Source organism: Micromys minutus (genome assembly GCF_963924665.1).
Source record: "Micromys minutus genome assembly, chromosome: 24".
NCBI classification, from domain to species: Eukaryota; Metazoa; Chordata; class Mammalia; order Rodentia; family Muridae; genus Micromys; species Micromys minutus.
This window is the reverse complement of record NC_137959.1, coordinates 41893627-41909802: the sequence shown is the minus strand read 5'-3', so window position 1 is coordinate 41909802 and position 16176 is coordinate 41893627. Positions and strand designations below refer to the sequence as shown.

Here is a 16176-nt window from a genome sequence, read left to right as displayed (position 1 = left end):
AGGCTTTGTGACACCCTGCGGCTCTGCACAGGCTATTGTAGGTCCTGTCTTGAGGCTTCTGAACCTCCTGTTCCCGGAACTCACTGGTGAGGGTTGGCCACTCCCAAGTCTCAGAGCTTAATCGCTGATAAAGGTTTTCTGTTGTGAATAAACAAAGCTATTGATTGTCTCAGGGAGCTGCAAAATGCCACCCGGGAGAAGTGCTGGGCACGTTGGTGTCATCTTTGCATTACTGATGATACGTGTAGGTGTTACTGAGATAGCAGCTGTCAGATTGATGCTTAAAACTGACCTGGAAGCCTAAAGTCTCCTCAAGAATGCATAAGCTTAAATCAGCCGCCAATACTCTGGCTATTACAGGCAGTGGATTATCTGGTCCTCACAGTACTCTGAGCAGTCTGGACAAACTGTTATGTAGTGAGGTGCCCAGGTGAGGACTTAAAGCCCAAGGCTCCCCTGCTCCTCACACAGACTGAGTTTCTTAGAAGCCAGCTAGTGTCCCCACAGTTCTGTATCTATGAAGCTACTTAATCCTAACTGACCCTAACAGGCTGTAGTTACCTCCTGTGTTACATTTAAAGAGATCGAGGGGGTAAGCAGAGAGTTCCCGGTTACACACAGTTGGCATTTTAGGTGTTGAATTCAAAACGAGGCTCATGTGGAGCCCCTCTCATGGCTGTGTCTCTACCTCCCAAGAACACTTGCAGCAGAAAGAGCATCTTCAGAACTCTGAATAAATCTCAGTCATTTGCCATTCATCTCTAAGAGCCTAAGTAGAGCCCACCTCTTCTTGGGAGAATCTGTCACTAGTGTGACTGCCACCCAGTCCTTTCTCCAGAATGAAGCATCATCTCACACAGCCCCACGTAGGCTTCTACCAGCCAGTGACTCTGAACCTTCAAGGTGTTGAGAGGAGACAGCCTCACCAGAGTCATCAAGCTGTTGTACTTGATGGTTCTCTGCCTCAGTTTTCTTCTTTGCTATGAAGCAGCCCATAGCCTACTGGGTCCTGCTCTGGATGATTTTGCCATTGTGATCTGTTCTGTAAACCACATTCTGTGGGTGGGGAGATAGGTTAGTTGGTAAAATGCTTGCCTTGTAGTACGGGGGCCTGCTCTGAGTCCCAGACCCTTGCAGGAAGAAAAAAGAGAAGATAATGATGGGGGTGGAGGGGACAGGGAGGAAGAGAAGGGGAGGGGGAGAAAGAAAAGGAGAAGAGGGGGAGGAAAAGAGGAAGAGGAGGAAAAGGAGGAGGAGGGATGGGAAGAGGAGGAGAAAGAGAGGAGGAGGAAGGCGAGGACGAGGAAGAGGTAGCAGTGGTGGCCAGCAGTGTGCAATGGTAACCCCAGAGCTAGGGAGACACAGACAGGTAGGTCTGTAGGGCTGTTCAGCCAGTCAAGGCTACTTGGTGAGTCTCTGGGCCAGTGAGAGACTGTCTCAAAAATCAAGGTACACAGTGTCTGAGAAATGACGCTCGAGGTGGTTCAGCAGCCAAGCACACACACACATAATGCATAAAAAAAAAACCCACATAACCAAGATGTGTTAGGCCTGTGATGGTTGCCCTCCTCAGCCACAGGGTTGTGTTCCCAGCTCCCTAGAGGATACTCAACTAAAAGAACAGATTATATATAACAAATCCTGTCTCTGTCTGTCTTTGTCCCTGCCTCCCCCCCACCGTCACCCCCACCCTGGCAAGAATGAAGAGGATTTCTAATATTTTATATGGGTATCAATCTGGAATGGAAGCTACACAGCCAGGGGAAACTTGGTTCTAGAAGAATAAGCTGCTCGGTAATGGTAGATTTGGGGGTCTTGTGCCCACAACCGCCTGTTCATCAGGACCAGCAGGCTAGAGTATCACGTGGTTCTCACCTCTGTGAGTCGGATATCTGCAGGGATCCGGTCTCCCATGGACAAGGACACAATGTCTCCTGGAACCAGGTCTCGTGCGAGCATGTGCCGGAGCTTGCCATCTCTCAGGCTGCATGGGAGAGGAGGTGACATGGTGACCCCCATTTCACACCCTCTGACAACTAGATTAACAGATCAACTTGGCATCTTTAATGAAGGCAAAATCTTGAGACTGTACAATCCCATTTTTAAAACTCTTGTATCTCAAAATACTTTGGGAAGGCATATGACTGAGAGACCCCGGGTCTCCTGAGAAATGTGACCCTCTGGAAAGTTCAGTGGGTAGAGGCCATCTAGTTATGGCCTCCAAATGGCACCTAGGAAAATACACTTTGATGCTGAGAGAACATGCTTCCCTAGCTTGGAGGCCAGGAAGGAAGTATGCCATCAGGGGGGTAACTTCAATGCCTGGGAAGCCTGGCCCTCCTCAGTGCATAGTCACCTATGACTGTCTGGGCACAGGTCCCTACTGCAAATGTCCTCCCTTCTAGTTCCCCCTGGCTTAGCAGCTAGGGAGAGCTAGAACAATTTGTCTCCTGCCCCAAACCCTCCAGTGGCATTTGAAAGCCTTGGAGGCAACCCCCACAAAAAATCTGCCATCTGGTCGACCTCCTACTACTTACTCCTGGTTCTACTCAGGCCTTAATCACACCCCCTTTTGTGGTCTTGGCTTTGTGTAGACCTTGACAGATGGGGTAGGAATCCCCTTCCTCCTGGCAGGAGACTTGATTCTGCTTAGGCTTCCTTCCTTCTCTACAGACAACAGTTTATTTAGCTAGTGGGCCATATCTGGGTCTAATCATCAGAGTGGTTCCATCTTTGCCTGTGACAGGCTCAAACATGAGCACATCACAGAGCCCCAGCTTATGAGACAAGAGGTGTCAGCTGGAACTTATAAGAGAGGTTCCTTTGCCTTGTACACACAGTCTCTTCACTGGAACCTTAACACATTTATGACTGTGACAACTAGAGCTGTGACAGCCATCTTGGCCCCTCTAGGGAAGCCAGTCAGATCAAAGAGGCAGGACCAAGCCTGTGGCACCATGTCAATCAACCCCCACTCTGACCCCTTGCTATATAACATGAAATCACTTCCTTGTGTTCTGAGTCATTAAGTTTTCCATTCTTTGTAGCCAAGAATACCAGGCTCACTCCTGCTGATCCGCAGGTCCTTCCTCCAGTGTTCTCCCTGCCTCCAGTGTCCTTCAGGGAGGCCTGGCAATCCTCAGAGCTGTCCTTGTTTCCCCATCCTCCACCCCTATCACTGCCATACCCCCGTGGGTTTTCTTTGTTTGAGAACTGGTGAGCACCTGCTGCTTCCCAGTTATCCGGCCTCTTTGCTCATTACCCTGTCTTCACTCATGAGAGGACCCTGAGTTCTCAAAGGCCTATAGACCCTCACCCTACTCCTAGCACCAGGATGATCTCATTGCTGAGCACCTCGTTGGGTCCTTAGCCCTGCTTTGAAAGGGAAATGGTCTCTGAATTGGCCTCTGGGGCTATCGGTAATGCACCCAACTATGGAAAGGTCAAGACTTGGTATTTAAGCTTAAAGTCCGGCCATCATCACAGATCATTCATTTCTACTTGCTCAGCTGACAGTGTCACCTGTCTGGGTTTCCAGCAGCCTCATTCTTCAACCAATGAACCCAGATAGTCATTGTCCCTTGCAGCTTCTGGAATGTTCATCCTGTCTATGGGTCTACATCTCTCTATATATACTTACTGTGCCCTCTTCCTCTGTCTTGCATCTGTTTCTCTGTGTCTGTCTGTCTCATACACAGCCCATAACTGCTGGCACCTTGGAGACCAGACAACTCATGACCCATGAGGTTTTCTTCCCACCTAAAGCCCCAACTCATGTCATGAGTGTTCCTGAAAACCTCTGGGCAGGCTCAGAGCCGAGCTCAGTGTCTTGAGTCTCCTAACATCTCAGGCCATATGGAGTCTCTACTCCTCAGGAGCAGCACAGGTTCTGAGGAGACCCGGCCACATGTGGGGCCCTCAGCCAGGTCTGTGGGTAATCCACTTCAGTTCCGGGGGTGGCTTGTGAATTTTACACGATGCCCTTAAGAGATGGCCCCAGAGCCAGAAGATGGTTCAGTGTGGTCAAACTTGACTACCTGATTTTGACCCCTAGAAACCCATGGCAGGAGAGACCTGGCACCCCCAAGTTGTCTTCTGACCTTATACATACCATGGCATGCTACACTGACATAAATACATACAAATAAGTAAGTGGTTTGTTTTGTTTTGTTTTGTTTTTAAATATAGTTGGTCCCACAACCTTGGTTATCTCTGGATACACAGCTTCTTTGGGCTCTCAGGAAATAGTTCCTAGATGATTTCAACTCAGTGATGCTGGTCTCTTCTTAATCACCACTAATTTCTTAGCTCCAGCTGACCAGCATCAATAGTCCCAGTAATGCAAAGGTTTTGCTTTAGTAGTTCTGGTATCTTGTTAATCACAAGATTCTTCAGCCCCAGCTAACCAAAACCACAGAATCTTCACAAACAAAACAGCAACAGCCCTGATCAAAGAGTCTTTAATCTTCCCTCTAAAGTTTCACAAGCCAGGCCTCCATTTTCTGCACTGTTCTCAATATTATCTTCTAAGCTCCTATCCCAATGGCTCTTCTAGCGCAAAGTTTCAACATCTTTCCACAGTCCTCCTCAAAACATGGTCAGGTTGTCACAGGAATGCCCCACTATTCTGGTACCAATTTGTCTTAGTCAGGGTTTGTATTCCTGCATGAAACATGACCAAGAAGCAAGTTGGGGAGGAAAGGGTTTATTCAGCTTACACTTCCACATGCTGTTCATCACCAGAGGAAGTCAGGACAGGAACTCAAAGAGGTCAGGAAGCAGGAGCTGATGCAGAGACCTTGGATGGATGTTACTTACTGGCTTGCTCAGCTTGCTTTCTTATAGAACCTACACTACCAGCCCAGAGATGGTACCACCTACAAGGGGCCCTCCCACCCTTGATCACTAATTGAGAAAGTGCCTTACAGCTGGATCTCATGGAGGAATTTCCTCAAGGGAGGCTCATTTCTTTGTGATAACTCCAGCTTGTGTTAAGTTGACACAAACCCAGCCAGTACAGTCCCTAATGCATTCAGACTCCTCTCTGTCCAAGCATCTCATCTTGTTTACATACTCAATAAAGTCAAATAAAAGGACAAAAAATGAGGACCCTGCCTCCTCAGTCAGCCACACTTGGAGGAGTTCTTAGGAACCATGGCTAGTAACCTCCACACAGAGCGGGTTAGATGATACTTCTAGAAATTTCTATGGATGCATGCTGCCCTACGTCAAAGGGCTATGAAGGGTGCTTTTGTTGCTTTTTAAAACTTTTCCTTTTTAAACATTATTGATGGGAGCTGGGAACAGAAATAGTAGAGGGCTGGCCAGAGGCTGTCACCCACCCAGAGCTACAGATCTAATCATGAGAATGGCCACCATAGTTTCATATATTTGAACGCTTGGACTCAGTTTATGAAATCTGTTTGGGAAAAATTAGGAGGTGTGGTCTTGTTGGAGGAGGTGTGTCACTGGGAGAGGGGATTCCAAAAGCCCATACATCCTAACTTGGCTGGCTGGCATTCTTGTGTTCTCTGTCTGTCTGTCTCTCCCCTCTCTGTCTCTGTCTCTGTCTCTCTGTGTCTGTCTCTCTGTGTGTCTCTGTCTCTCCCCCACCCCGTGGTTGTCTCAGTATCTCAAACATAAGCTCTCAGCCACTGCTCTGATGTCACACCTACCTGCCTGCTGCCATACTCCCTGCCACCATGATTATGAACTCCCCCCTTCAGAAACAGTGAGCCCCAGTAATCTCCTTTATGAGTTGCCTTGACCATGGTGTCTCTTCACAACAATAGAACAGTGACTAGGACTGCCCTCCACATATGGCCATGCCACAGCTGCCCCCAGCTCCGACGCTGGGTTGTTACTGCCCCAGCTTAACTTCATCTTGGCACTCTTGGCCCCTCTCTTCAGGCAAAACTCAGGTTTCCACTTTGTTTTCCTGGCTCTTCCCTCAGCCCCCTGCCAAGCCGAGTTAGGCCCAGAGAGGTGGAGCCTCCTATCTATGGTCACATAGCAAGCCACCACCAGGGTAGATACCAGGTTTCCTCGGTGGCATTGGCACTGAGACTGCCCTCCCCATGTCACACCATGAAGGTGACAGTATTGGCCAAGCATTTGTCAAACACATCAGCATATTCATCGGCTCCTTCCGTGGACCACAGGCTCATGGAAGCCCTGACTTACCAGTTGCATTCTGGAGGTACCAGCTTGGTGAGCTCTTCTAGAGACTTCTCCGACCTGTATTCCTGGCAGAAAGCACATCAGATGTGCTGTTCAAGGTTGGGAACCCCGACTAATTCCCGCCACATCCCAGGTACTCCACCCAGATGGGGCTCAGGATGTACGCACCTGGATGAAGCCAACAGTCACCACGATGAGAACGGCCTAGAAGACAGGATGCCGGGAGCGGGATATGAGTCCTACTTACGGCCAGGCTCTGGCTTCATTGCTGGGGCACAGGGGCTCTGAACACACACTGCACTCCAAGCCCCAATGGTGCAGACCTGTGATCCAAGGCCTATATATACTATTATACCATGTATACTATTGGAACTGTGATCCAAGGCATATATATATATATATATACTATATTATATGGGCTGATTTTGTGTGTCAACTTGACACAAGCTGGAGTTATCACAGAGAAAGGAGCCTCCCTTGAAGAAATGCCTCCATGAGATCCAGCTGTAAGGCATTTTCTCAATTAGTGATCAAATGGGGGAGGGTCCAGCCTACTGTGGGTGGTACCATCCCGGACTAGTAAGTAGTCTTGGGTTCTATAAGGAAGCCAGCCAGTAAGCAGCATTCCTCCATGGCTTCTGCATCCACTCCTGCCTCTGAGTTCCTGACCTGCTTGAATTCCAGTCCTGACTTCCTTTGGTGATGAACAGCAATGTGGAAGTGTAAGCTGAATAAACTTTCCTCCCCAACTTGCTTCTTGGTCCTGATGTTTTATGCAGAAATAGAAACCCTGACTAAGATTCTCTCTCTCTCTCTCTCTCTCTCTCTCTCTCTCTCTCTCTCTCTCTCTCTCTCTCTCTCTGTGTGTGTGTGTGTGTGTGTGTGTGTGTATCTCCATCCCACCTTCACCACCATCTGGACTGTACCCCCTAGAGGCAAAACAACCTCTTATGAGATGTTTCTTTTCCCTATTTGGTTGCAGCAAACTAAGGAGGAATGACTGCATTTTATAACACAAACACTTTCACCTCACAGGGAAGGGAGAGGACGGCAAACAGCCTGCCCCAAACAGACCCCTGCATGCTGGGGCCTCCTGTGCCCCACAGACCCCTCAGTGCTGGCAGAAAGGCAAATGGTGGATTTGCTTAGTTTTTATCTGGCCCTTTCTTACTTTGCTCACAGTAAACTCCCACCGGCTTTATCTTGTGGAATAGCTGGCCACGGGGCTAGGGAAATGGCTCCATTGGTAAGGTGCTTGCCTTATAAGTGTGAAAAGCTTAGTTTGATCCCCAGAACCTAAGTAAAAAGCCAGGCACATGGGGTGCATCCCTGCAGCCCCAGCACTGGGGAGGCAGAGGCAGGTGGGTTCCTGGGACTTGCCTAGCCTACTTGATGAGCTCTGGGCCAGTGAGAGATCTTGTCTCAGAGAACAAGATGAATGACACCCGAGAAATGAGGTTGTCCTTTAGCTTCTCTACAGGGGCACACGTGTGTTCCCACATGCATGCATACCTATATACATATGCAAACCATGATCATTTTTTTTTAAAAAGATGACTGCAGCAGACATGACCAGCCCTGAGCATCCCAGTCCAGGGGTGGTGGCAACCAGTCACTCACCAGGGCGATGCTGATGGCATCTTCATACTCTTTGGTGAGGACACTCACCACGGATGAGCCCAGCAGCAGCAGGATCAGGGGGTTCCTGAACTGAAAGATGAACCACAGAATTTCAACCTCACAAAAGCCAGCAGAGGTTCCTGTCTGTAACTGTTGGGCAGCTCAGACCTTCATGTGAGGCCAGGCTTCCGGTCCTCCCTACACAGGGGACTGCTCGCTCTAATATTCCTCCTCTGTAGGCAAATCTGTCATTGACATACTTGTGGGCTGATCCTGACACTGTCCTCACCCAGACCTAAACCTGGCTTTGGGTTCTTTGTCTCACCTAGTCCCATGTTACCCATCAAGGATCTCTTTGGGATATATGGTGGATGCTTATCCCTGTCTACCATCATCAAATACTCCTCTCTTGGTACAATAGACCCCCAACCCTGTGTACCACAATCACCCCATCCTGTGATAACATCTGGGGACTCTAGTGATGTTCCTCTTAGCCCCCACATGTCACCCCATGTCACTTAGGCACTGAAGTCCCAAATATCTCTCCAAGGAACTTTCCATTGGTGCTTTGTCTGTCCATCTTTCACGTCATGACAACCCATGTTACAGAGAATAGAAAGGAAGTAAAAACACAGAAGATCAGAGAGCCATCTAAGGAGATCAGAGAGATCTTAAAGGACCAACAAGTGCTATCTCTGCCTCTGAGCTTCCCAGTGGCCAAGGCACAAAAGGAAATGTGGCTCAGTGCATGGGTCCCACTGTCGACGAGAAACACTGCAGTGAGTGATGGTGTGACATATGAAGGGGCTGAACCCTGCCATCACCCTTGGAGCTGTCACATTTATCCTCTGTGGGAGGACCCGGTGGGTTGAGGCAGCTCCAGCAGCAGCTTTGAGTTGGCCCTGGCAAATGAGTTCCACACTAGAGGCACAGAGACACTTTGATCCTTCCAAACCATCTGAATGTGACAGCTGGGAGAGGAAAGTCCTGAGGATGTCACAGTGTCACAGTGCCCTGACTGTCCTGGATGTCACAGTGTTTTCATGCTCCAACACGGGCCCCAGTGGTGTGATATGGTGAACAAAAACTCAGGAATCTTCCTTCCTGTCTCCACCATCAACTCACAATCTGGAACCACCTCCGACTTCTTCCAGCCTCTAATTCCTAGTGCCTAGGAATGTGCTCTGTCTTTTTTTTTCTCCTCTCCCTTTCCCTCCCCTCCCCTTGTTTCTCTTTCATTTTTGTTTTTTGAGATAGTGTCTCCTTTGCTCAGTCTCCCCTCAGACTTGATACTTGTCAGGAATGGGCTTGGATTCTCAGTCCTTTTCCTGTTCAATGCCCGGGGTCCGAGGCATCCATGTCGTGCCTGGCTACTTTAAGTTCTCTGGACCAGTATCTCACTCTCTAGCACAGGCTGACCCAGAACTCACAGCAATCCTCCTGCCTCAGCTTCTTGAGTGTTGGGATTCCATGTAAGAGTCTCCATGTGCAGTTGCTGCTGGCTCTTTGGAACCATGGCACCGAGAGTAGCCTGTCCAGGTCTCAATGAGGGGCCAATGGCAGTGGAACCAGGCAGATATGATAGTATTTGGCACTGGTAGAATGGAGAAACCTTGGCTTGCAGCTCTAGGAATGGAAGTTTCTCCTCCTCCTTGCCAGGACTGTAGGGAGGAGGGATGGGAAGGGATGGGAATGAGTTGGTCCTTTAGATAGACTCCCACAACACAGGGATGCTGTCAAGCTCTGGAACTGGGTCAGAGTATGGGGTAGGGTCTGCTGACAAGGAGAAGGGACTTGACTTTTATAAAGCCCAAGCCTTACTCCAAAGCACAGATTCATCCAGATGACTGCAGAGTGCTCTGCAAGGGCAATGTGTCATAGGACACAGATGCCTCTTCGGCAGACCCCACTATGTTCCAAAGATTGTCACAAGCCATTTAAGGGGACCAGCCACCCAAAGCTCTGAGTGAGTCTTGTTCATACCCTTTCTGAGACTCGGTTCCCCCATGGCTGCCTCGTAGCAGTTTAGTGGATGTAAGGAAGGAGTAAATGTATGCAGGGTGTACAGAGAGAAGCTGTGCCGCAGGACCATAGACTCCGGCCACTTCCCATAGGTGTATCCTTGAAGTTAGAGAGGAAGGAGATAGATGAGCAGGACCTTAGCCCACAGATGAGACAGAGAGAGGCTTTGACATGGGGGTCCTGAGAAGTGTTGCAGGGAGCCTTCAGCGAGCAAGCAGGGGGCTCCAAAGGAAAAGACAGGTGAGCACCTAGCAGGAAGCCAACTGGGCAGAGCTGTCTGAGGCCCGGCTGGACTGAGCCTCCATCCTCAGGCTGTAACTTCTGGCAGCTTCCACTGCCTGGACAATGACCCTTCTAGGTTTGGCTAGATCCATCCCAATACCTATACACCAGTTTTGGTGCCAAAAGCATTAATGCAGGGCACTGGGAACTGGGGAGCGATCCGGGTGAAGCCCACTAGAAGAGGACACTTCCTGAACTGTGATCGGTCCTTGGACCAACCAATCAAGAAAGCATCAAACATAAAACCAATCAGAGGGTAGCTGCAGCCTAGTGGCCACTCTGGAGTCTACAAACAGGAAGAGGGGAGGCCTGACCTGGAAGAAATGAAGGAGGAAGGAAGACTGACTACCCCGAAACCTCAGGTGTTAGAGATCTCTGCCTGGTCACCGAGATTGACACTGGTTTTGGGAAAAATACAGACTTCTAGATCAGAATGGGCAGCTACGGTCATTCCCTTTTCCCCAATGGTGGCTACAAATTTGACTTGTAGACCATCAGCCAGCATCAGGCCAGCACAGAGTTCATCAGCTAAGATGGGCTGGTACCGAGGAATGGGCTTCAGGGGTATGACTGACCTCAACACCACAGCCTTCTACTGGGTGACTTTGGGCTCCTGTACCCAAGATGGGTAAAGTGGGTAAAGAAGTTTGGAGCCAAAAGGGTGTGTCTGTGTCTCTGCCTCCCCCACCCCTGTGTGTGTGTGTGTGTGTGTGTGTGTGTGTGTGTGTTATCTTTTACTAGCCTAGAACTTGCTCGCTAAGTAGGCTAGGTTGGCTGGCTCCACCTGTCTCCACCTCCCTGGCACTAGGATTTCAGCCACACAGCACCAAACTCAGCTTTAAACTGAGTAGGTTCTGGAAGCCTAATGCAGGTCCTTGAGCTTCTCTTGGCCGAGGCATCTCTCCAGCTTGACAATACCTTCGCTTTTATAGTCTCTTGAGGCACACTCCTTCTTAATTCTGTCGTGACCTTCTGAAATGCTCCTTTGCCAGAACGTCCTATGTCTCTCTTTGCTTCCTCTGGCAAATATGTGTGCCACAGGGAAGCCTTCCTGTTCCTCTGCTGCGTTCCTCCCACTCCTTTGCAAATGGCCTTAGGGGACTGGTAAAATAAATTGACACAACCTATTTACTTACCATTCACTGTGCTGCCCAGCGTGTGGCAAGTGTCTCTTGTGCCCATAATTGCTAGTAAGGGTTATGGCCACCTACATCTTTAGTCACCTATGTAGAGTTCCTCCTGGAGCCTCAGAGCATCCAAAAGGACAAAACTGTTTATCTTGAAACTTATTCATCCCACACCCCAGGTGTGACCTGTCTAAGGACACCCAGAATCAATATTTAAAGAATGAATGCTTGGCTCGCCCTTCCTGGCTAGGGCCCCGAGTGACCACAAAGAAGGATGTCCTATCCCTACCTGATCCAGGTATTTCTTCCACACAGGCTCAGAGTTATCCGTGACAAATTCATTCCAGCCATGGACCAGCCTGCGCTGGGCCACTGCAAATTCTGACAGGCCGCTGTCCAGGTCCACCTAGAAGGAGATAGGGATGTCGTGTGAGCACAGTGCCAGGTTCAGCAAGGACCAAAATTGCAGTCACAGGTGCCTGGTGAGAGCCAGCATCTTCTGGGGCAGGATGTGTGTGTATGTGTGTGTGTGTGTGTGTGTGTGTGTGTGTGTGTGTGTGTGTGTGGAAAATGGGCGTGTCCCTGGAGGAGAAGACACTCTCCTCTGCACAATCAACACATGAGGTCCCATAACCCTTTGCCAGATCTCATATCTAAGAAAAATGTCCTCACTGACCAGATTGTTCCCCACAGGAGTGTTTATGACCTCTCTCAAACAATCAGACCAATTCTATTCACACTACACACACACACACACACACACACACACACACACACACGGGCTTCATGCCCATTTCCCCCACATTTCTCTTGCTCAGCTTTAGAGGACACTAAAAACATGTTCCTCTTAGACATGTCTTATCACTACCCCTGCATAACAAACCACGGGTCCCACCAAATCCAACACCCTCTGGCAAATCAATGCCACCCACACTCCTCAATTCAGCTGCCAAAAATACATTCTCATTACTGCTGGCACCTACTTTCATTTCATAGGGGAATTGAAAATCCCTGCCAGTCAGGTTCTGGTTTGATATCAAGCCATTCCCAACATAGATGTTGACTATGATGATACTGCTCCTTTGTAAAACAAATGGGAGGGGACTGGAGAGGTGGCTCAGCAGTTAAGAGCACTGACTGCTCTTCCAGAGGTCCTGAGCTCAAATCCCAAAACCACATGGTGGCTCACAACCATCTGTAATGGGAACTCATGCCCTCTCTCATGGTGTGTCTGAAGACAGGGACAGTGTACTCACGTACATAAAATGAATAAATCTTTAAAAGTATAAAACAAATGGGAGGAGTTATTGAGACCATAATAGCCTAGGGTTACAGGATTGAGAGAGCTTCAACCCTGGATACCTCAAACATGAGGATGCCAGAAGTTGGCTATCTCCCCCCTCTCAAACTGGTACCATAAAATTGGCTTCCTCACCTTCAGCTCTCCTAAGAATTTATTACCCTGTTAGTCACCAGGCTTCAGTTCTTGTTTGACTTTATAAGGTTCCCCTCCCCATCACCTACAAGTCCCTGAGTCTGTAGATGAAGCATCTTCCAACAGCCCTGTCCAGTGGTATGGCCACACAAACCTTGCCCCAGAGACCCTGGCTACCTCTCCATGGGCATAAATACCACCCCCTCAATAAAGGAACCAGTTCTCTGAAGCTGTTCTGGGGTGTTGTTCATTGCCTACACACTCAGTGCTTACCAAGAGCCTGCACTGCGCTCACCCACGTCTGGCTAAGCTTCTCCCCCTTCAGTCCAGCTTGGTGTGCCATGGCCAGGCTACCCCAAAGAGGAAGCAGACACTGGGCACCTATGCACATAAATCCCCCTACACGTATACTTATATACCTCCCAATACCTATGCACAGATGGACATCTGCTTGTGTAATACATATAAGCATGCACACACACCCCTTATGCACACACACATACATACACACACACAATTCACATATATGTGCATGCACCCAACATGCCAACACACACACATACACAAACATGTATGCACATGTGCACACAGTCTGCCTGGTGTTCCAAGGATATTGGATCATCCTGTGACCCCAGAGGTTGGACTCCTAGGCCAGGGTTGGTGCCTCTCCTACACTGCTCACAAATTCTAATTCCCTCAGGCACTAGTGAGACTCTGACGTCTGTAGCTGGCATTTTCACACCATAAAAGATGAAGAGTTTGAGCCCCGATGACAAGAGGCTGGAGGGAACCAGGCTGAGCAGTTTCCTTTCAGTGCTGGTCTCTGTTCTCATCATTGCCAAGGGAGCAGTGGGTGGAAGGACCCCCGAGCTCTAGCAGGGACTGAGGGGTTGGCACCTGGGACATTGTCACTGCTGACTGAGATTTTGTGTGGAAATCCGAATTCTTCCACACCCGTAGCTTTGTGCTTTCTCTTAATCCATAAACTCCCTCATGATGGTGTCAGAGGCATGCTGGCTCATCATGTTAACTTGACAGGAATTTGGAATGCCCATAAAAACCCTTCTGGATATGTCTATGAGGGCATTTCCAGAGAGATCTGAGGTAGGACCCACCCTGAATGTAGGGAGCACCATCCGTGAGTGGAAATCTCAGTATCAGCATTGTCTCCCTCTGCTTCCTGGCTGCAGATGAAGTGTGACCAGCGCCTCATGCTATGTCTGCACACTGTACCTGGAACTGTGCGTCAGCTTAGCCCCTCCTGTAAGCTGCTCTTGGGGGGTGTTTTTGTCTCAACAATGATAAAAGTCACAGACACAGTTACAAATGTCTTACGTGGAAGGCTCTGGCCAACTCCTCTTTGCTGCATTTGCATGCGTCCCCGGGCGGCAGAGCTGCGACTGCCTTTTCTCTTTCGATAGCTTTCAGCTCACACTGTCCATCAATCTGTGGAGAGAGCAGCGTGGTGGGTGAGCACGTGATATCTTGTATGAAGCCTCTGGTAAAGCAGGACAGACACACACACACACACACACACACACACACACACACACACACATGCAAAATGAGCATTCTCCAAGGTCACACACCAACACTTGAGATCTGCTTCTACCCCAGGAGACAGGTGGCTTCAGTCCCCAAACTTCATCACCAACCACCCAAAGTGGTTTTTCCAATGTGAACTCTACAGCGACAGTCACGTGCCCAGCCGTCTGTGCTTTCTCTCCGAGTCACTGACGGTGTGTGGGATGCCACACTGCTCTTTCCACATCCGCTCAGATCTCAGCACAGGTAGATTCAGCTCCTAGCCCTCCTGTTTACGGGCATGTGGGGTTTATTTATAGTCATTGGCTGTTACTGACATATGTCTGGAAACAACCTTTTTATGTCATTGTTATTATGTTCTTGTGTGTGTGGTGGTGTTGTATGACTATGTGTGTTATTGTGCGTATGATATGTTTTATTATTATTCTAGTATGAGTATGATATGTTTTATTATTCTAGTGTGAGTATGGGATGTATGTGGTGGTGTGTGAGTATGTATGTTGTATGTGTGTATGGTATATGTATAAAGTATTGTAATTATTATATTTTAGTGTGTATATGGTCTGTGTATGGTGTAGTGTGCACATATATGTGATCAACATGTATGTAGTGTGCTTATACATGTAGTCAACATGCATGTGTAGTGTGCACATACATGTAGTCAACATGTAATATTTTCCATCACTGTGTTCACTTTTTTTTTAATATCCGGGTCTCTCACTGAACCCAGGACTCACCTGTTGCTGAGACTGGTTGGCCGTTGAGCCCTGAGGCTCCACCTGGTTCTGCATGCCTGTATCTGGGGTTAAGTTACAGGCATATTACACACATGTACCACCATGTTCATGTCTATGTAGACCCTGGGACCATGGTCATGTCTGTCTATCAAAGCACTTTGCTGTCTCAATTATCTGTCCAGCTGCACGAAACAACTTTAACAGGATTAGGGTGACATTTTACATGTTCAAAACCCTGCCGCCTCACTGCCAGAATCCAAGTTAAGTATAAAACTGTAGAGAATGCCTGCCTCCTGTGGCAACATGTGATATCACACCCTAGTTCTACAAGCTTTTATAATTCCAGGAAAGGGGTAGAGGCCACCTGTGAGGTTCTCCAACTATGAGGCCTGTGCCCAGACCCCAAGGCACATCAAATGCCCAGAGGCCTGGGAAGCTGTGACAACAGACAGACCTTAGCGCCAGGACACAACTACAATGTTCTTCGCAGAATTCTGACACAGGAACATGATAGCATCTTTTCCTCCTCAGGCCATCGCTGGGACTGGGAAGGAGGAAGGGAAGAGGTGGTGACATCTTCCTTCAACTGAGGAAGAGTCCTAGTTCCTCTTCCTTTCTCACTGAGGCAGCACCCCAACCAAGTGCTTAGCACCCGATGGCCCATCTATTACAGCAACCAGCAGCCACATTTGCCTCTGGGATTCTACTTCTGGTATCTAGAACCAGAGCCTGGAAGTCAGGACACAGCTCTTTGGTCCCCTGAATGCCTCCACGCCAACAATGAGCTTGTTGCAAATTCCCTTCACAGAGAAATATGCAGCACTGGACTGTTCGGCTGTAGTCCCGCAGTGCCCACCCAAGCCCAAAGGCATTCCAGAGTGGGCATCACCTGCTTGCTGAGCTCCAGGCTCCAGCACCTCCCTGTACCCAGACACTCAGGCCTGTTGGCCTATACAGAGGCTTCCCACATCACTCCACTGGCCTCATGGGAGAGGGGGCGGCCACCACCCAACTTACACGGAAATGTCAGCACAATGCGCATAAAATGGAAGCTGCTACAACATGCTGTAGAAGGGGGAAGACAGTGAGGACCCTCCGTGTTGCTGTTAGGAAGGGTAAGTGGCCTTGACAGCAGCATGCACAGCCGTGCACAGGGAGGCAGTCAGAAGATACGGGCACAGGAGCAGGCAGGGAGCGGCATTCACGGCACAGGATGTCTCTTATGGTG

At 49.0% G+C, this 16176-nt stretch overlaps 1 protein-coding gene across 1 annotated transcript in view; it reads right to left on the bottom strand.

The window, feature by feature from the left end:
* The window catches only part of ATP2C2 (ATPase secretory pathway Ca2+ transporting 2), a gene marked incomplete at its 5' end in the record, with an annotated part of 56423 nt that overhangs the window by 25295 nt on the left and 14952 nt on the right, over positions 1–16176 (bottom strand). Inside the window, 6 exons of the mRNA XM_080937199.1 lie at positions 1876–1984; positions 6184–6245; positions 6349–6384; positions 7801–7890; positions 11521–11637; positions 14002–14112. Of these exons, the coding sequence (XP_080793325.1) occupies positions 1876–1984; positions 6184–6245; positions 6349–6384; positions 7801–7890; positions 11521–11637; positions 14002–14112 (525 nt within the window). The remainder of the gene's footprint in view (positions 1–1875; positions 1985–6183; positions 6246–6348; positions 6385–7800; positions 7891–11520; positions 11638–14001; positions 14113–16176) is intronic.